Here is a 21,686-nt window from a genome sequence, read left to right on the forward strand (position 1 = left end):
CATAAGGCACCTTGAGCTTGGGGTAAAAATTTATTGCCTCACTCAGTTCTGGAGGTTTCCTGGCCTCAGGTGGCCAGTTTGGTCAGCATCCCTTGTGAGGCTGTAGTCAGGCAGTGGCTAGGGCTAGAGTCATCTCAGAGGCTTCCTCACTCCCATGTCTGACAGTTGATACTGGCTGCAACTGAGACCTCAGCTGGTGCTGTTGGCTGGAACACCTACATGTGGGGTTTTACATGTCTGGGCTTCCTCACTGTTTGGTGGCTGGGTTCCCAGAGCAAGTGTGATGAGAGGCAGAGCCAGGTAGAAGCTGTGTTCCCTTTATGTCCTCCTGGTTTCAGATGTCACAGAGGATCACTTTCACTGCCCTTATTAGTAAATTGATAACTTAGGCCTGTCCTGGTTCCAGGGAATGGTGCATAGATGTCAGTTTGATGGAGGATAGCGAGTTGCTGGTGGAGAAGGTGATGGCACCCCCACTCCAGTACTCTTGCCTGGAAAACCCCATGGACGGAGGAGGCTGGTAGGCTGCCGTCTATGGGGTCACACACAGTCGGACACGACTGAAGCGACTTAGCAGCAACAGCAGCAGCAGCGAGTTGCTGGAAGAACTAATATTACAGGAAGTATTACTGTAGTCAGTTTTGGATAATATGGTCTGCCCTGTAGCCACAGCAGCTCGCATCCCTCCCACATGCAGATGTGTTCACAACCTTCCTTAGAACCCTCCAGAACCTCATCCCATCACAGCATCAGACTTAGACTAACAGACCAGGATCTTGTCATCAAATCAATTCCCTTGGCACACAAAACATCTTGGGTGTGATCCCCTGGGTGCAGTTCCTTAAGTGCTTTTCCTTTCGGTCTAAAGACCTGTGAACTAAAGAGACAAGTTATCTGTTCCCCATGTGTCCTATGCACAATATAATGTGACACTCCCATCCCAAAAGGCAGAAAAAAAAGAGACACAGCATCACTGTTCGTAACAAATGTCAGATCTACCTGGCATGAGTTGCTGCTTGCTTAATTAGGACCTAGTCCTTCTGCTTGGGAATGTTTCTCCTTAACTCTTGGGATCCTTAACTCCTTAACCCTCTGGGCTTCAGGTTTCACTCCTTACATTATCCTTCTTATTCTAGAAACGTAGCCTGTTGGCAGCCGAATTGTTTTCTCAGACTTATGTCTGTTTGTAGACGTTCTGGAGTCCAAAAACTTCAATTCATTTTGTACTCTTTCCGCTTTAGTCCAGGCTGGCCTGTTTTTCATCTTAATGACTTTGTGGGTTTCTTTTGGGTCTTTCTGGGGTTTTCTCCATTAGACAAAAGCCACACCCATAAATCTGACTAGGATAAGCTGTTCTCCATTTTAGGCTCCCTGTGAGGCTGCTGTGGTCTGAAACCCCTTAAGATTCTCAGCAGTCCTGTTGTTTAATGAAAGGAATATGGGTTGCATACTCTTAAGGCTGTCCTTAGCGAGCCTTTTCTCAGTGTAAAAAGTTCTATGAGGAGCACCTCCTGAGATCTTTCTGAGGTCTTAAAGGATCTTTGCTAACTGGAGAGGCTGAGAATGAGAAACAGTATCATTTTTTAACCCACCAAGTACTAGGTCCTTTATATTTTCTTCAAATTTTGCTTGCAAGCTCAACAGTTTTTTGGTTTATGTTTTAGAAGCTTGACTCTATCCTTATTATACTCTGCTGAAAGGAACCAGTTGGCACTTGAGAACATTCTGCTTGATACTCTGTGTAGCTAACACCCAAAAAAGATGTCCTTTTTATTATAGGGGACTGGAATGCAAAAGTAGGAAGTCAAGAAACATCTGGAGTAACAGGCAAATTTGGCCTTGGAATATGGAATGAAGCAGGGCAAAGACTAATAGAGTTTTGCCAAGAAAATGCACTGGTCATAACAAACACCCTTTTCCAACAACACAAGAGGAAACTCTACATGGACATCACCAGATGGTCAACACCGAAATCAAAGATGGAGAAGCTCTATACAGTCAGCAAAAACAAGACCAGGAGCTGACTGTGGCTCAGACCATGGACTCCTTAGTGCCAAATTCAGACTGAAATTGAAGAAAGTAGGGAAAACCACTAGACCATTCAGGTATGACCTAAATCAAATCCCTTATGATTATACAGTGGAAGTGAGAAATAGATTTAAGGGTCTAGATCTGATAGATAGAGTGCCTGATGAACTATGGAAAGGGGTTCGTGACATTGTACAGGAGACAGGGATCAAGACCATCCCCATGGAAAAGAAATGCAAAAAAGCAAAATGGCTGTCTGGGGAGGCCTTACAAATAGCTGTGAAAAGAAGAGAAATGAAAAGCAAAGGAGAAAAGGAAAGATATAAACATCTGAATGCAGAGTTCTAGAGAATAGCAAGAAGAGATAAGAAAGCCTTCTTCAGCGATCAAAGAAATAGAGGAAAACAACAGAATGGGAAAGACTAGGGATCTCTTCAAGAAAATCAGAGATACCAAAGGAACATTTCATGCAAAGATGGGCTCGATAAAGGACAGAAATGGTATGGACCTAACAGAGGCAGAAGATATTAAGAAGAGACGGCAAGAATACACAGAAGAACTGTACAAAAAAGATCTTCACGACCCAGATAATCATGATGGTGTGATCACTGACCTAGAGCCAGACATCCTGGAATGTGAAGTCAAGTGGGCCTTAGAAAGCATCACTATGAACAAAGCTAGTGGAGGTGATGGAATTCCAGTTGAGCTATTCCAAATCCTGGAAGATGATGCTGTGAAAGTGCTGCACTCAATATGCCAGCAAATTTGGAAAACTCAGCAGTGGCCACAGGACTGGAAAAGGTCAGTTTTCATTCCAATCCCAAAGAAAGGCAATGCCAAAGAATGCTCAAACTACCACACAGTTGCACTCATCTCACACGCTAGTAAAGTAATGCTCAAAATTCTCCAAGCCAGGCTTCAGCAATATGTGAACCGTGAACTTCCTGATGTTCAAGCTGGTTTTAGAAAAGGCAGAGGAACCAGAGATCAAATTGCCAACATCCGCTGGATCATGGAAAAAGCAAGAGAGTTCCAGAAAAGCATCTATTTCTGCTTTATTGACTATGCCAAAGCCTTTGACTGTGTGGATCACAATAAACTGTGGAAAATTCTTCAAGAGATGGGAATCCCAGACCACCTGATTTGCCTCTTGAGAAATTTGTATGCAGGTCAGGAAGCAACAGTTAGAACTGGACATGGAACAACAGACTGGTTCCAAATAGGAAAAGGAGTTCGTCAAGGCTGTATATTGTCACCCTGTTTATTTAACTTCTATGCAGAGTACATCATGAGAAACGCTGGACTGGAAGAAACACAAGCTGGAATCAAGATTGCCGGGAGAAATATCAATCACCTCAGATATGCAGATGACACCACCCTTATGGCAGAAAGTGAAGAGGAACTAAAAAGCCTCTTGATGAAGGTGAGAGTGGAGAGTGAAAAAGTTGTCTTAAAGCTCAGCATTCAGAAAACTAAGATCATGGCATCTGGTCCCATCACTTCATGAGAAATAGATGGGGAAACAGTGGAAACAGTGTCAGACTTTATTTTTCTGGGCTCCAAAATCACTGCAGATGGTGACTGCAGCCATGAAATTAAAAGACGCTTACTCCTTGGAAGGAAAGTTATAACCAACCTAGATAGCATATTCAAAAGCAGAGACATTACTTTGCCAACAAAGGCTCGTCTAGTCAAGGCTATGGTTTTTCCTGTGGTCATGTATGGATGTGAGAGTTGGACTGTGAAGAAGGCTGAGCGCCGAAGAATTGATGCTTTTGAAGTGTGGTGTTGGAGAAGACTCTTGAGAGTCCCTTGGACTGCAAGGAGATCCAACCAGTCCATTCTGAAGGAGATCAGCCCTGGGATTTCTTTGGAAGGAATGATGCTAAAGCTGAAACTCCAGTACTTTGGCCACCTCATGTGAAGAGTTGACTCATTGGAAAAGACTCTGATGCTGGGAGGGATTGGGGGCAAGAGGAGAAGGGGACGACAGAGGATGAGATGGCTGGATGGCATCACTGACTTGATGGACATGAGTCTCGGTGAACTCCAGGAGTTGGTGATGGACAGGGAGGCCTGGCGTGCTGCGATTCATGGGGTCGCAAAGAGTCGGACACGACTGAGCGACTGATGTGATCTGACTCTGTCTAGCTAAATCCATCAATTCATTAGATAGTGTGTACTAAGTCTCTCCAGACTCTTTGCAACTCCATGAACTGTAGCCTGCCAGGCTTGTCTGTCCATGGGAATCTCTAGGCAAGAATACTGGAGTGGGTTGCCATGCCCTCCTCCAGGGAATTTTCCCAGCCCAGGGATCAAACTCGTGTCTCCAGCACCTCTTGCATTGGCAGGCGGATTCTTTACCACTAGCACCACTTGGGAAGTCCCTTCATTATGTACAGCAAAGCCTAATTTTCTGTTTTCCACATCTTACCATTGTGAGAGTTTTGATAAACTTCTACCACTACATAAAAAGATTCCTTTTTCATCCAGGTTCCCAAAATATTTTTCATGCTTTTCTTAAGCCCTCATCAAAACAGCTTCCGTGAAGATCATTAGGCTTCTGCTAACAGTCTCCTCAAGGCCCTTCCAACTTTCAGTTCCACCCCCCAGTTCCATCCCAAAGTCATTACCACATGTTTTATGTTTTGTAGTAGCACCCCATTTCCAGGTGCAAGCATATGGTTAGTTATAGCTGTTTAACAGTTCACCCCAAACCTACTGGTATTAATTAACCATAACATTATTTGTTCTTTTACAGTAAGTTATATTATTATACAGATAAAGATTACATTGTATTATATATGCATGTGGTTCCAGGTGGTGCTAGTGGTAGAGGCCATCTGCCAGTGCAGGAGATCCTAAGAGATGTGGGTTCGATCCCTGGGTTGGGAAGATTCCCTGGAGCAGGGCATGGCAACCCACTCCAGTATTCTTGCCTAGAAAATCCCATGAACAGAGGAGGCTGGTGAGCTATAGTCCATGGAGTCACAAAGAGTCAGACATGACTGAAGTGACTTAGCACACACGCATGCATATATACATATAAGGAAATAATATATAAGTAAATATTTATCTTTCATTTCTAAGGAGGTTACATTAGGAGGTTCTTGGGATTGTATAAGCTTACAGGGTTCTGGGGAGGTGGCAAAGTTCTAGAAAAGCATGTGAAACGTGGCAAGTTTTGGAAAATACAATCTGTCACAATAAATGGAAACCAAAAAACTCTGCAATTGTTCCTCATCAGAGGATAACTGGATAAAAGGATAAAAAGAATCAACCATTTATCCTTCCTTTCCTCCATAAACTGTACTGCTGAGTAACTAAATTGTAGATGAGGGTAAGCATGTCTTTATTAAATATGTCAAATTATAAATGAAAAATAGAATCAGAGTCCACTTTTGGCAACTTCCAATAAATTAATGGATCTAGACATTGTAAATCAGCACAGTTGATAACATTAAAAAAGAGAGACAGGCAGGCGTTGTGTGCCTCCATAGTGGAAGAAAATACCACCATGTAAAGTCTTGCCAAAGAGAGTATACCTGAGTCTGGTCAAGTGTCTGGTTTCCGCTCCAGGTTGCAGGAAATACAGAGGACTGGCATATTTTAAGTTGCACCTCGAACTGAACAGAATCCGGTCTGTGAAAAATTCTGCAGACCAAACAAGCAGATTCTTCCAATAATTACTGGAGGAAACATCTATGGAGTAAAAGACTTGAGGATTAAGAGACTTAGAAGATATAGGTAGGTGTGTGTATATATATATATATATTTACTAGGCAAGATTAAACTGTATCTAGGGATTCATACGTGTATGATAAAACTGTAAAAAACTTCAATTTCCTGACTTTTAAAGCTTTATTTGGAATATAAAATTTATTATAGACTATGCAGGTAGCCAATTTTTAAAATCAGGAGCCACTATTTCAGATTTAAAAAACCTATTAATTTGAGTCAGGATACAGTCAGTTTTTTTTTTTTTTTTGGTATAGAGGTATGAAACATATTGCTACTATTTTTTGGTCATAAAAGGTGATTTTTTTTTCACGTTTAATCTCTTCTTAAATCAGGGTGCATACAGTTGTTATAGTTGTTTAATTGAAAGCTAAGCTATCAAAACAACAAAGGCAAGAACATCCAGAAAAATTCTGAGGAAAAAAAAAAAAAAGCACTAGAAGAGAGGACTTGCTCTACCAGGTTAAAACCTAATTGTAAGATGCAGTCTTTAAAACACTGTTGTATTTGTCTATGAATAGAACTGTGTGAATAGGGTGGAACAGTGGAACAAATTAGGAAATCTAAATGCACCAAGAAATTGAGTATATTTTAAGGTGGCATTTCAAATTGTTGAAAGAAATGGATTATTTTGTGATTTAGGGACAACTGAATAGACATTTAGGAAAAAATAGTTAATCCATACCATATACTTTACACTGGATTCAAAGATTTAAACGTAAAAAAAATGAAACCATCGGAGTAAAATCATGCAAGGATTATTTTATAATCAGAGTGTGCTAAGTGAAATACATCAGAGACAAGTGCTATATGATATCACTTACATGAACAGCAGGACACTTGTGTACAGGTTTTTAAAAATTGCAGCATTACTCTTAGAAGCCCTGTGTGAACCTTCTCAATTGCATCCTCCTTTTCTCTCCAGAAAAAAGCTACAGCTTCCCTTGTAGCTCAGTTGGTAAAGAATCTGCCTGCAGTGCAGGAGGCCCAGGTTCGATCCCTGGATTGGGAAGAATCCCTGGAGAAGGAAATGGCAACCCACTCCGGTATCCTTGCCTGGAAAATCTCATGGACAGAGGAGCCTGGTGGGCTGCAGTCCGGGAGGTCACAAAGAGTCAGGCACGACTGAGTGACTAACACTTACTTGCTTACAATAAAAAGAAGCAGACTCACAGATAAAGAGAGCAAACTAGTGGGTTACCAGTGGAGAGGAGAACCAGGAGAGGTAAGATAAGGGTAGGGGACTAAGAGGTATAAACTTCTGTGTGTAAAATAATAAGCTACAAGGGTATATTGTACAACACGGGGAATATAGCCAATATTTTACAATAACTATGAATGAAATAACCTTTAAAATTTGTGAACACTGTTTTGTAAACCAGAAACATAATATTGTACATCAACTATGTTGTTGTTATTTAGTCACTAAGCTGTGTCTGATTCTTTTGCTACCCCATGGACTGTAGCCCATCAGTCTCCTCTATCCATGGGATTTCCCAGGCAAGAATACTGGAGTAGGTTGCCGTTTCCTTCTCCCAGGAACTGAACCTATGTCTCCTGTATTGATTGGCGGATTCTTTACCACTGAACCACCAGGGAAGCCCACATCAACTATATTTCAGTTAAAAAAAAAAAAAGTGGTCTGGAGAATTCCCTGGTGGTCCAGAGGTTAGGACTCCATGCTTCTACTGCCAGGAGCCCAGATTCAGCCCTTGGTCAGGAAACTAAGATCTCACAAGCTGCATGGTGCAGGCAGTGGGGGAGGAGCGGGGAGTGGTTTCATAGTCCCTTTTTTTTAAAATCTTAAAAGTAATTTTATATGAGTCTTGGGGTGCAGGATGTGTCACTTTTTAAGGATCTATAAATATGTTTCATGGTAAGTTGTTTTATGAAAGTAAAATAAAATTTTAAGAAAGACATTTGTATTTGTAGTAAAAGGATTTACTTCCCCACCCTAAAAGCCTTCTGCTAAGTCGCTTCAGTCGTGTCTGACTCTGTGCAACCCCATAGACAGCAGCCCACCAGGCTACCCCGTCCCTGGGATTCTCTAGGCAAGAACTAGGTTCCTGTAACTATTGGTTGTAATGTTTTCTTCCCTCCTAGAACTGTCTTTGTGGGAAGTTTGTCCTCCGTCCATTGCGACCATGCCACAGATACTCCACTTCAGGAAGTTCTCGGTATGTAGCATATCTCCCTGTAAACAGACTTTTAACTGTGTGCTGAAGTGTGTGTGTGTGTATTCATTCCTTGAATATGGGAATATCTACTTAAAATCTTGTTTTTTAAAGGGTAGAAACACTGGAGTTTTCTCATAATACCTTTGGAGCATATGTATCTGTAGGTGAAAATTTGTTATGGTGCTCGTTTTGGCTCTTTGGTGCTTGGATGTCATCCAAGGTAGACATCCTCTGCCCCCTGTGCTGGCTTCCATTATATGGCAAATAGATTTATATCTAGAACTCAGCACATTGGAACTTAAAAAGTATTTGTTCTTCTTAATATTTATTTTATTGTATTTACAGAAATGCTTAATTAAGGGAGAGGAGCTTTGAAAATTAGTGATACTTGTTTTTGGGGTTCAAAGGAAGCCTCGTGAGTGTGAACATGCTAAGTTTAAGTATGAAAGGGCCGATTGCTTCATTCTTCCTATCCTAGATATTAATGTATTAAGGAAAAATTATCCATAAAGAAATGTTATTTTTATTTTGGACATGTTAAAAAACAAACCAGGGAAAGGTGATGTGCAGCATGTGGAGATAAACTGGGCTGCTGTGATCTGAGTCAGTGGTAGAGAAGTGGAGCTTAAAGGTGTTTGAGACTTAAGGTTTAGGGGAGTTAAAAAAAAAAAACAAAATAAACCTATGTTTCCTATTTCTTTCACGTAGGTTGTCTGCTAGCAAAATTGCTGGAGCTGGCATTTTATTTGTTGGTGGCGGTATTGGTGGCACCATCCTGTATGCCAAATGGGATTCCCATTTCCGGAAGAATGTAGAGAAAACCATACCTTACTCAGATAAACTCTTTGAGATGGTCCTTGGTTCCCCACCTTACACTGTTCCATTGCCAAAGAAACCGGTAAGAGTTTTAAACTGTTTCAGTTTATCCTGTGGAATACTCTGAAAAGCAGGTTGTTTTCATCTTGAAAATATTTTGCCAGCATTGTTTGTCATTTTTCTTTAACTTGAACTAATGTTTCCTAAAGGATTTTTATCCCTTCGGAGTCCCATAAATGCTCTCATTTAGTCCACATCACATAGAAAATAATTACGTGGCCCACAGGTTAAATGGAAGGGCAGCTTGGGCAGAAGTAACCCTGGCTGCCCTGCAGACCCCAGGGGTTCTGTGTCAGCCTCCAGCACTGCAGCTCTCAGACTCTGACTTAGAATGCTAAAAGCATAAACGAAGAATGGCCATGACACCAGGATCCCCATGTTATAGTTAGTCATGGCTCCTTTTAGATCACAAAGCAGTCACAGAATTTTCAGCTATACTGATTCAGTGATGGGAATCTCGTCCAGTATTCCTGGAACTTTGTGCATTTTCTTCAGTTTCATCTTTCTTTTCTCCATGAGGCTTACAATTTTTTTTTAAGCATCGTACATATTCCTTCTTTCAAACAGATGCTTGAAAAAAAGATTGATGAAAGAGAACATGAATTTTGCTGATTTGGTATTGGGTATTTCTGTAGTCTATGAGGTTGAACGTGGCTGACCAGTTCTTTGTTAGAAACTGGTTAGAGGTCTTTTCTCCAGTATGTAGCAACGTCTTGAGACCAGACCTGTGACAGAGTTACAATATGGAAAAGCAGGTGTCCTTTGACTTTTCCTGCCCCTTCCCCAAATGATACAAAATGTTCTACATGGTTTATTCATCCATGTGAACTTTAAAGTGTTTATGCTGGCTCAGGAAGATAGAGTTGCAGCTTCAGTAGAAGCAGAATCCTATGGCTAAAGTCCTGGGTCTGTTTTGAGCTATGTGACCTGGGAGAAATAGCTGGAAGCATCCAGGAGCATAGAGTCAGGCTACACAGTTCAGAGTTGTGTTCTTTTCTCCCTGGACATGACTTCCAGGTGTCATTCTCAATAGCCTTGACCTCTTCTTGCTCCACGTTTGCTGCCCTGCTGTTAAAGGTCAGAAATAGGGTAAGAATAGTGGCAAGACAAAGAATAAATATTAGAGTTTAGGGAGGGGGGTTCAGGATGGGGAACACGTGTACACTCATGGCGGATTCATGTTGATGTATGGCAAAACCAATACAATATTGTAAAGTAATTAGAGTTTAAACAAGAGAGGATAGCAAGCAAAATATGGGCAACTGTGAAGGTGAATCCAAGAATTCTAACCTCGCTACCTGATAGCATGGTACAATCATTAATATTAAAAAAAGCAAATTAAGAAGAGTGCAAGGGCTTCTCTGATGGCTCAGTGGTAAAGAATCCGCCTGCCAATGCAGGAGACAGAGGTTCGATCCCTGATCTGGAAAGATCTCACATGCTGTGGAGCTACTCAGCCCATGTGCCACGACTGTTGAGCCTGTGCTCTAGAGCCCAGGAGCCACAACTGTTGGGCCCACGTGCCTCAATAAGAGAAACTGCCACAATGAGAAGCCCGCACACTGCAACGAAGAGTAGCCCCTGCTCACCGCAGCTAGAGAAAAGCCCGTGCAGCGATGAATACCCAGTACAACTAAAAATAAATAAAGTTATTTAAAAATAAGAATTTTTAAAAAGACTGCAAATTTTGAGGTTGTGTAATGCAGACATGCAGAGCTGACAAGTGGAAGTGCCCAGCAGGTCAGCAGTGCTGTCCCTCCCTACACACAGCGTTTCTTTCCCACCTCCAGGCTCCGCCCCACCAGTCACTCTTAACATCATCTAGGCCATCCTTTTATTAGTTTTAGAGAATCTTCTATTTTCATGATATTTTCATTGTATCACTTAATCAGGGACTTTGATTCCTATTGTTTTAAAGACAGAATATAAAAACAAGTAAGGCTTTGAGATTGTCTCATGGTATCTCATGGTATGAATAAGAAAAGTGAAGCCAAGAGTGGTTAAATGTTAGCTTAGGAGCTGGCTGTTGGTTCCTTTATTTCTGTGGTTTATGGTTTTTGCTGGTTCTTCGGTTGACATTCGGTACCCTTGGCAGTGTGGCTCTTACTACACTCTGCCTTTAGCTCTGTATGGTCCTGCACATAAATCCTTGCTCTCGTACTTGTTTACCATGTGGCTATGCCTGTACTTTTCATTCATTTATTTACTCAAATGTCAGTCAAGTGATTATTATGTACCAGGCGTTGTTCCAAGGTCCTTGGTAAAGCAGAAGACTAAACAGAGATCCTTTCTATTTGTATACCTCTTCCCATGGTTGTCTTCTACCCAGAATGACTTCCTTTCTTTTGTCTTCTATTGTTTTCTTCAAGACTGGCATTCTTCACTACACAGATCAAAGTCAGTTTTCTCTGACCTCTGAATTCCAGTAGCAGTTAGTGTTTTTATTTTTATTTTGTCGCATTTATTCAGTACTCTCAGTTGTTGTGCATTGTTACAAACGTGTCGATTTTAGAAACCATGCACTTCATTTGATGGTAACCCTTTTAGGGTCAACATGGTTATTTATGCATAGACAGTAAATACTGAGAGAAGATGATCCTAAAGTGTTTTTTCACATGGTCAGTTTATTGTCTCATTGTAGATACAAATGCTGTATCTGAATTATTTTTTTTCTTTTTTCTTTTAATTAGAGAATAATTGCTTTACCATGTTGTGTTGGTTTCAGCTGTATAATAACGTGAATCAGCCTTAAGTATACATATATTCCCTCCCTCTTGAACCTCCCTCCCACCCCTCCACCCCCATCCCACACCTCTAGGTCTTCACAGAGCTCTAGGTTGAGCTCCCTGTGTTATATACAGCTTCCCACTAGCTCTGTGTTTTACATATGGTAATGTATATGTTTTGATGTTGCTCTCTCAATTTATTCCATCCCCTCCTTCCCCTGCTAAAATCTTTTTGATGAGCATAGACGATAACTTCCCTAAATGGTGACAAATGTTATGTACCTGGATAGAATGTAGTACTATAAAAATGTCATTTTTCTTAAATATATGTGTTTCTCTCAAATCTCTTAAATATGTATGTATTTGAGAGAAGTAATATTTTATTTTTATGATATGTATGTGTGTATACATAAATACACACACAGATCTAATAAAATTTCTTATTGATTTTTCCAGAGGGTGAAGAATTAGATAAGATTTAAAGTTCACATGGAAGAATAAGGAATGTACAAGACTGGTCAAGGACATTTTGAAAGTGTTGGGTTAGGGAGTCAGATGACACTTGCCTTTCCAGATACTGACTTTGTTATAATTCTACTGTTATAAACAAAAAGATTTTGACATAGGAATAGAAATTAGAGAAATAGAACAACTGAGTCTACAAATAGATCATATTTGTACACAAGCTCATACATGGTCATTGTGAGAATGTGAGTTGCTAGAACCTTATGTGAAAGTGATACTATCTTAAAAATATACAAGTCCTCTGACCCAGTGTTTCTTGTGGCAAACCGTCCTGCAGACATCATACTCTAGTGCTTTTCAGTTGTCTGTGGACAAGAATGCTTAACAAAGAACAGGAAACAGTTTAAATGTCCATAAATAGTGGAATAATAGACCCAGATTATGGAATTTGAAATTCCATTAGGATATACAATTAAATTGGGATATTATTCAACTAAAAAGAATTTCTTAACCTGGAAGCAAATGAGTTGTTGTTAAATGAAAAAAATATATTAATGTGTTGTTAAATGAAAAAAGCAAGTTATATGATAATTTGTATAATATAGAATTACCTATTTTAGATTGTTTAAAGAAATGAAAAACTGCATATTTGTCTATACCTGAGCTCCTGGGTGGAAGGATAGATTTCAGGGCATTAGCAGTGGCTCCCTGAGAAGCCTGGAAGGAGCAATGAAGAGGCTAAATAAAACAATGCTTTATCTTGATACTGTTTTGCTTGTTATAATGAGCATGCATTTCATGAGATAAAAGTAATAAAATTTTAATAAAAAGAAAGTGGGTATATTTCTGATTTCTGGTAGTGACAAAATTCAGAACCATTTCTATTATGGTTAAGTAGTCATCTTAGGATATCCGAGTCCCAATGCCAAGTTCTTGCAAAAAGGGAAACCACATAGATGGTAAATGAAAATATTTCTGTTACTCAGTAGTTTTCTCTGGCATATCATTTGACAGTCCTGTTCATGAATGGTGCCTTAAACTTAAAGCATTTGGTTACTAAGAAAGAGGAAAGCAGGCATTACAATTGCATCATATATCTTGGAAGTGCAGGTGCGTGAATCTTGGAGATTAAAGAAAGGAAAAACAAATTTTTATTTTTACTTAGAGCTTTTTAAAAAATGTTTGTTTCTAACTGAATGTATTTAGAAGACACCATAATTGGATTTAGAAAGTGAATGGAAATAGCCTTCTCAGTGTTGTACACATAAAAGTAATGGTATTTAAAAGGAAGGTCATATATCAAGTACATTAGTTACCCTAGGAGAAGTTTTTGTTACTATTAAAATATGGACTACTTTTGGACTGCATTTTCCTAGTATGATGGGTTCTCTTACTGTGGTTAATAAAATACATTGTTGTGAATTATTGATAACTCCCAAGCTTGAAAAACTACTTTTTAAATAATACAAGTTACTGTATGCTGCCTTTTTAAAAAACACTATTTATGTCTGAAACGTTAAATGTTTTTCATTTCCAAGATTCAGTCTGGTCCACTGAAAATCTCTAGTGTATCAGAGGTAATGAAAGAATCGAAACAGCCTGCCTCACAACCTCAAAAACAAAAGGGAGATACTTCAGCTTCAACAACAGGTACCTATATTTAGAATTCTTCTTTTAAAATTGTGGGTAAATGAATTGTTTAATGTATTTGTACCCATGGTCAAAGGTGAGGGGGTCTGTCCCCATGAAGGAGTCTTTCCTCACCCTGGGAAAGGAATATTCTCTCGTGTCTTCTTGGCCCTCGTTTTAGGTGTTGAGTGGGATATGGAATGGGGCTTTTGTTTTTGAACAGCTACTGAGTACTAGTAAGAACAAGAATCGGTCTTGCCTGAAACACAGTTACTTTTTTTCCTTTCCTCTGACTCCTAGTTTTCCCTCTCTTTAGATTTTAAGATTTGCTCTCTTTCCCCACTTTTTTCTACTTGTTCATCAATTCGTTCTCCTCTCTTCTGTCTTAGTGATCTAAGTATCTTAATCTAGGTTTTGATATGCAGGTATTTTTTGTCTTCATGATTTGTAAGTAATCCCACACCAATTTACAGCATTTAGCTCATCCTCACCTGTTCAGCATACATTTGAATTTATTGTTTCTCTGTACTCACTTCTGCCATGATGAAATCATCATTCAGTAAATACTGAGTATCTATGGTGTGCCAAGTGGTGGGTGTCTTCTAGGCACTGAGGTTATAACCATGAACAAAATAGTAAAAACAAGCATACAAATGCTGTGCATATTTCTTGGTGGGATGAGGGGAGGGAAATTGTATACAGATGCACAAGTAATTTATGTATAAGTGAAAGTGAAGTCGCTCAGTCGTGTCCGACTTTTTGCGACCCGTGAACTGTAGCCCACCAAGCTCCTCTATCCATAGGATTCTCCAGGCAAAAATACTGGAGTGGGTTGTCATTTCCTTCTCCAAATTTATGTATGCTGCTAAGTCGCTTCAGTCGTGTCTGACTCTGCGCGACCCCATAAACGGCAGCCCACCAGGCTCCCCCGTCCCTGGGATTCTTCAGGCAAGAACACTGGAGTGGGTTGCTGTTGCCTTCTCCAATGCATGCAAGTGAAAAGTGAAAGTGAAGTTGCTCAGTCGTGTCCGAGTCTTAGCGACTCCATGGACTGCAGCCCACCAAGCTCCTCCATCCATGGGATTTTCCAGGCAAGAGTACTGGAGTGGGGTGCCATTGCCTTCTCCAAATTTATGTATAGGATGGCATAAAATGGTAAATGTGGGAGGGAATATTGCAGTTTTAAATGGAGTGGGCAGGAAAAGTTTCCTCTGGAAGGTGTCTTTTGAGCAAAGACCAGAAAGAGGTGAGGAAGTCCGTCATGTAAAAGACTGGTGGAGAAGAGCATCCAGGTAGAAGGGTTAGCTAGTGCAAAGACTTGGCATGTTCAAGCAAGGAGTAAATGAAACTGGGCTGAAGTAAGTGAAGAACAGCAAATGAGGTCAGAAAGGAAGCAGAAAACCAGCATGTCAGTTCTTGGTGACCATCGTAAGAGTTTTGCTTTTTAGTCTGAGTAAGATGGGAAGCTCTTGGGAGGGTTATAGGTCAGGTGATTGATATCTTTTATTTTAATAAGATTACTGGCACTGGCTATTGTAGGCTTCCCTGGTGGCTCAGATGGTAAAGAATCCACCTGCAATGCAGGAGACCTGGGTTTGATCTTGGGGTCAGGAAGATACCTTGGAGGAGGGAATGGCTACCCACTGCAATATTCTTGCCTGGAAAATCCCATGGACAGAGGAACTTGGCAGGCTATAGTTCATAGGGTCACAAAGAGTCGGGCATGACCAAGCAACTAAGCACATATGCAGGCTGGCTATTGTGGAGGATAGATAAAGGAAACAAGGACAGAGCAAGAAGACCAGTTTAGTGGGCTTTGTGATAATCCAACTATAACTCTTAAATAGGACCTTCAGTTTATTTAAGAAATTTTTTTCTCCATTTTTTTGTCCCCTGCATCTATCTTTTCCATCAACACTTTTATTTATAATTTATAGGCTCTTGACTTTTAAACCTTCCTTTCTTTAAAAATATGTCTATGACATAAGTTTTTTGACTGAGTTCTCTAACTCACCATCTAAACTGTGAACTTTTTTCTCTGTGTTTAAAATTGCCATCTTGTTTTCGTTTACACCTCTTCATTCATCTCTACCATTTTTCAAAGCAATTAAAAAACGGTTTTTGGTTGCCTTTTTTTTGCTTACTTTCTTTATTACAGGCTCCTTTTCCCCCCTTTGTTATTATTTTCACATGTTATGTAAATCTTATGTCCCCTTCTCATGTTAAGTATTAGTACCATTTAGTACTATTAGTAGAAGCCTTGCCTGAGAATAATGGTTAGAATACATATGGATGCTGACCAGACTCCTTTCTGTTGTGCTTTCCCAACCATTGTTCATTGCTTATGGATTTATGCAGTGGACAGAGCCCCCGACTAATTTGTGTGTTTGAGTAGTGGCATCACATGCATTTGTGTCTTTAAGGAGTCAGATGTGAAGTGGCAGCAGTAGTAGTAGATTCCTGTGTGTTCTCTGCTAACCCAGGAAACTATATACCATGTGTAGCACCCACAGAGGCAGCTCAAATTATCTCTGCGGCAGGTGACACACTGTCGGTCCCAGCCCCCGTGGTTCAGCATGAGGAACTTATGAAAACCGGTCACCCTGAAACTGGTGAAGGAAAACCCAAGCCTGCAACTTCAGGTAGTTCAATTATCTGTGTATGTGGTTTTATAAATTATGTGTTCATCAGAACTATGTACTGTCTAGGCAATTGCTAGATACTCTTAAGTGCACATTTATACTGGCTTTAGGTCTGCAGCCTTGCTTAGCTAATTTTTGATATTTTAGAGAATAAGTCTTTGAAAACAAGGAGCTTTAGAGCTGACCCTTTATTTCTTCATGTTGGAATCATTCAGTCATGATGTGGTTTTATAATCTTTATCACAAAAATGCCCACAAGTTGATATAGCTGGCAAATACAAATGATGGTGTTTTTATGTCCCCATTAGCTGTTGAAATTCTGTGCTGAAATTTGATTTCCTCTTATTTACTTTTGCTGCAAGAGGAAGCATCCTCAACTTCTGTAAGGGAGCGGCCACCTGAAGAAGTTGCAGCACGACTTGCCCAACAAGAGAAGCAAGAGCAAGTTAAGATTGAGTGTATGTAACCAGTGCTTTCTAAGTACTTGGGTCGTGTCTCTCAGTTGCTTTCTTCTTCAACCTTTGAACAAGTTTCTCATCTGTCAGCTGTTAGTGGTTTCTTTAGTGGCATTGCTCTTATTCACCAGCTTTATTTCATCATTTGTGTTCTTTCCATCTAAACTTTTACCCAGGTGACAAGGGGTTATTCTTAGTGTAAAATTGTTGTAACTTCCAAGTGATGCATGTACTTTCTTCATTTGTTTTTAGTATGGTTAGTGCTGAAGACTCTATATACTTAGCAGAACAGGAACAATTTATGTTTTGGCACCTTGCCTAAGAGTCTTCTAATTGTTACACTTATGCATTTATTTGTGCAGGTTGGAAATGGCTCCTTCTCTAGTTTGTTACCTGGCCTCTGGACTCAAGTCTCATCATCCTCTTATATGACATTGTTGAGGGATGGAATGTTCCACACATTGCTGGTTTCCACCCAACTGAGGCTTATTCCTTTTTTAGGTTTCAGTTTTATATTAGGTTTTTTGATGGTTTAAAGAAAAAAGATACTAGTTATCTAAAAATGTATTTTCCTGCCTTAAGGCACATGGAACAAAATTCATTGTATAATGCTGCAGTATACTGACGTCTCTGGAGGTAGTGTGCATGTAGTGTTTTGCCGGACTGAGAGTTGTTAGTTTTAAACTCTTATGACAGCTGTTTGTAGGTGGTTTTTTTGTCTTTTTGTCTTCTCTCCATTTATTTCTGTTTGTCTTTTTCTGCCTTTAATGGTTCTGGGTTTCCTTCAATTTGCTGGTTCTGTCTTATTCCTAGGAAGCAAGTTTGTTAGAATTGTGTAAAGAGTAGATGGGCCAGTATAAGCACATTTGGCTGGGCTTGTTTTATGTCCAATTATGTAGTCTATCCTAGAGAATGTTCCATGCATGCTTGAGAATAATGTGTATTCTGATTTTTTGGATGTAATGTCCTACAGATATCAATTAAGTGTGTTTTATTGTGTAATTTTAATGAGTATAATATCCTCTTTTTCTATTGATCCTTTTATCATTAGATAGTGTTCATCTTTGTCCTTTATGGCCTTTGTTTTAAAGTTTGTTTCATCTGATATGAATATTGCTACTGTTGCTTTCTTGTTTCCATTCACATGAAATGAAAATATCTTTTTCCATCCCCATCCCTTCACTTTCGATCTGTGTGTATCTTTCACCCTGAAGTGGGTCTTTTATAGGCAGCATATTGTAGATTCTTGTTTTATTATCCAAGCTGTAACTCTCTCTTTTTTTTTTTTTTTTTTTTTTGGGCTATTCTGGGTCTTTTTTTTTTTTTTTAATTTTAATTGAAGGATAATTACTTTAAAATAATGCATTGGTTTCTACCACACATCAATATGAATCAGCCATAGGTTTGCCCATGTCCCCTCCCACTTGAACATCCCTCCTACTGCCCTCCTCATCCCACCCCTCTAGGTGCTGGGCCTTTGCTGCTGCATGTGGGCTGTTCTCTAGTTGTGGTGAGCAGACTTCTCATTGTACTGGCACTCTGTTTTTGTTAGGACTAGTCAGTCTGTTGACCGTTAAGATAATTACTGATGTATATGTATTTATCTCCATTTTAAACCTTATTTTCCAGTTAATGTCCTATTTCTTTCTTCCTGTGTTCACTTTTGTGATTTGATGGTTTTCATTTGTATTATGCATGAATTCCTTTCTTTTTGGTGTTTGTGAATCTGTGGCGTGTTTTTTTATTTTTGGTTACCCAGGTTTTCCAGTATGTTAGCCCATTACTATATGTACTTGTGTTAGGCTGATAGTGATACAAGCTCAAACACATTCTAAAAGATCTGTTTTCTTACTCCCCTCCCCCACATTTACTCATTTTGACATCCTGTTTTATATCTTCATGTTTATCCTTTTGCTCTTCCTTGTAGTTATAATTGCTTTCACAGAATTTTCTGGACTATTTCCTAAACTATGTACTAACTTATTTAAGTGACCGTCAATCCTTTCATACATTTGTCTTTCCTGTTGTGATTTTCCCTTGTGTATAGAAAATCCCGGACAGGTTTTATTTGCGAAAAATTCAGATATACATAAAGGTAAAAATAGTATAATAACCCCATAGATCGATCATCTGGATTCAATAAATTTTTTTAAAAAATTTATTTATTTGGCTACACCGGGTCCTAGTTGCAGCATGTGGGATCTAGTTCCCTGACCAGGGATCGAACCTGTGCCCCCTCCATTGGACTACCAGGGAAGTCCCTGGATTCAATAATTTTATCATACTTTTAAGTGTAACTTTGATTCTCTAAAACTGTATTTTGTTTGTTCATTTTGGGGGGAAATGTGACACAAGACTCAACAGGTAAAGAGGGAAAGGTTAAAGTAATCGCTGGGGAAGGATCTGCTTTTTAACTTTTTTTTTTTTTAACTTCAGCATTAGCTAAGAGCTTAGAAGATGCCCTGAGCCAGACTGCCTACGTCACGCAGCAGGCTATTGTGGCTCAGAATGCTGCGGTGCAGGCTGTCACTGCCCACGCGAACATACTGAAAGCAGCCATGGATGATTCTGAGGTGGGCCCAAAGAATGTTACACGTGATTTCTTCCTCCTAAGTTGGGCTCTCTCTCACTAAGTGAAAGCAAACTAGAATGATTGATTTTTTAGAAAAACAAAGCAAAATGAAAAAAAAAAGAAAACTTGAAATTTTCTTTTTAATGAATTATATATAGTGCTTTATCTTACAACCATGATGTGGTATTAAGATTAGTTCAGATTTGCTCTCATGTTTTAATACTGCTTGAATGTATTTGTTGTTTGGTTTTTTTTTTTTTTTTTTTTGCTTTAAAATTGCCAACCATTTTTTAAAATATACTTTTTTGTGAAATACTTTGAGATGGATACACAGTTGTAAAAAATAATACAGAGATCCCAGGGTTCCCAAAACACTAGCTACTTTAAATGCTTATGCTGATTATTTACATTATACACTTCAAAGAATAAAGTAATTACACTAGTTAAAATGTAATACTGAGACTTAGTAAATTTCCTTTACATTCAGTTATTCAATGTATAAAAATGCATCTTGACATCAAGTCATTTAAAGAATAAAATAAAGTAGAGAACCTAATAAATCTCAGGGATCAGGATTCTGCATCATCATTAAAGTTATTTTGCCATAATGACTGAGGTTTTTTAAAAAGTTAAATATACTTTACATTGCTTTAGGCATATGCACATACATCACAAAGCAGTTAAATTATACTTTTGATGCAAACAGCCAAGAAACTACAACCTTGGAAAAATTAAAAGAAGATTCTGTTTATTTAAAGTCCAAGAAGAAAGCTTAAATCTTAAAGTTCATTCTAAGAAACCACACAGAGAATATTTAATATACTGATTATACACATGTGAGAAAGCTCAAAGTTGCATGATATCAGGAAATTGAGTTTGAACCCAAGTGAGTTCTTTCAGAAGGACAGTGATTAGAAACTTTAAAATGTCCATGGTACTACTTTGGTGGAAGGCTATACATAAGGGGGTATTTCCTCTCCCCACTGAACATATAACATGTGGTGCATGTGGCTTGAACAGTACAAAATCTATTATAATTAAGATTTTACAACTAAAGGATACCTTATAGTAGAAGTTAACCAGATTAGGTATAGTTAGCTGGTGTTAACAAAATAATCCAGAAAAATGTATGAGTACAAGTTTTGGAATGTTAAAAATTGATCCCAGCTCTGTTTCTTCTAGTAAAAAGCTGTAGGTACATGTAGGCTCACTCTATAATATATACTGAGTTACTTTCTAAAAGGCAGTGCCTGTAAACTGTTGGACCAGAGGATCGTAGGGGAATCTGGTGTCTGTTTTATAGGACAGCTTATCTTTGGATCTCTACTAGTAGAGGGAGAAACATTTTGGCCCCCAGATATGTCATTGGCACTTACATGATTCATGAGTCTATTTGGGTTAGTTATGAAGAGTTATCCTAGTATAATATCAAGGTCTTATAACAGCATACAGTAAAGTCTTGTAAAATTTTTTGCACATGAAAAGATACTGACATGGCCCAAACCAGCATCCTTTCTTTTTTTTTTTAGTAATTGAAAAAATTTATTTATTTTTGGCTGTGCTAGGTCTTCATTGCTGTGCGGGCTTTTCTCTAGTTGTGGCAAGCAGGGACTGCACTCTAGTTGTGGTGTGTGGGCTTCTGTTTGCAGTGGCTTCTCTTGTTGTGGAGCCTAGGCTCTAGGGCTGCAGGCTTCAGTAGTTACAGCACAGGGGCTCAGTAGTTGGTAGCTCCTGGGGTCTGGAGCACAGGGTCAGTAGTTGTGGCCCATGGGCTTAGTTGTTCTGAGGCATGATCTTCCCAGGCTGGGGATCGAACCTGTGTCCCTGAATTGGCAGGTGGATTCTTAACTGCTGGACCACCAGGGAAACCCCAGCATGCTTTCTTGGTATATTTTATTTTGCAAGATGGGTAGAGTGGTAGTTTACCTAAACCTCAACTTGATTATTTGCACCATGAAATGACTTTGTTTTGTTACTTTACAACAATCTATATAAAACATAAAAAGTTCAAAAGTGAAATACAAAGGTAAAAAAGAAAGTACCAAGTATTTCTTCTAAAAGCAATTCTTAACCTAGGGTCAAATCTGTGGATAGAATTCAGGGGCTCATTAAACTTGGATGGAAAATATCTTTATTTTCACTAGCCTCAAAAGCTTTTCCTTCATTTATGAATATTGACAACAAAAGCAGTAGTGTTAGTAATATTCATAACTTTATTACCAAGAGAGAGCACAAGTATTTTCCTATCACATTATGGGTACTTACAGACTGTTGAAATATCATTTATGCTCATCACTACTTCTAGATTAGGGTATTTATTAGTCCTGCCACTAAATCTTGGTTTGTGTGTCACAGAATTAAAAAATACATATTTTTTT

General features: G+C 39.1%; 1 protein-coding gene across 7 annotated transcripts in view; it reads left to right on the plus strand.

Annotated features, from left to right (window-relative positions):
- The window catches only part of IMMT (inner membrane mitochondrial protein), a 41,999-nt gene that overhangs the window by 7,017 nt on the left and 13,296 nt on the right, over positions 1-21,686 (plus strand). For 2 of the 7 annotated variants that reach the window (XM_006074762.4, XM_006074763.4), the window contains exons 2-7: positions 7,870-7,943; positions 8,652-8,841; positions 13,549-13,660; positions 16,180-16,281; positions 16,644-16,739; positions 19,173-19,309. In XM_006074762.4, coding sequence (XP_006074824.4) covers positions 7,870-7,943; positions 8,652-8,841; positions 13,549-13,660; positions 16,180-16,281; positions 16,644-16,739; positions 19,173-19,309 — 711 coding nt within the window. Of the gene's footprint in view, positions 1-7,869; positions 7,944-8,651; positions 8,842-13,548; positions 13,661-16,122; positions 16,282-16,643; positions 16,740-19,172; positions 19,310-21,686 lie in introns of all 7 variants that reach the window. The other 5 variants (XM_044925999.2, XM_044926000.2, XM_006074761.4 and 2 more) reach the window with 4 other exon arrangements.

The sequence above is a fragment of the Bubalus bubalis genome, chromosome 12 (assembly GCF_019923935.1).
Source record: "Bubalus bubalis isolate 160015118507 breed Murrah chromosome 12, NDDB_SH_1, whole genome shotgun sequence".
In the NCBI taxonomy this organism is placed as follows: Eukaryota; Metazoa; Chordata; class Mammalia; order Artiodactyla; family Bovidae; genus Bubalus; species Bubalus bubalis.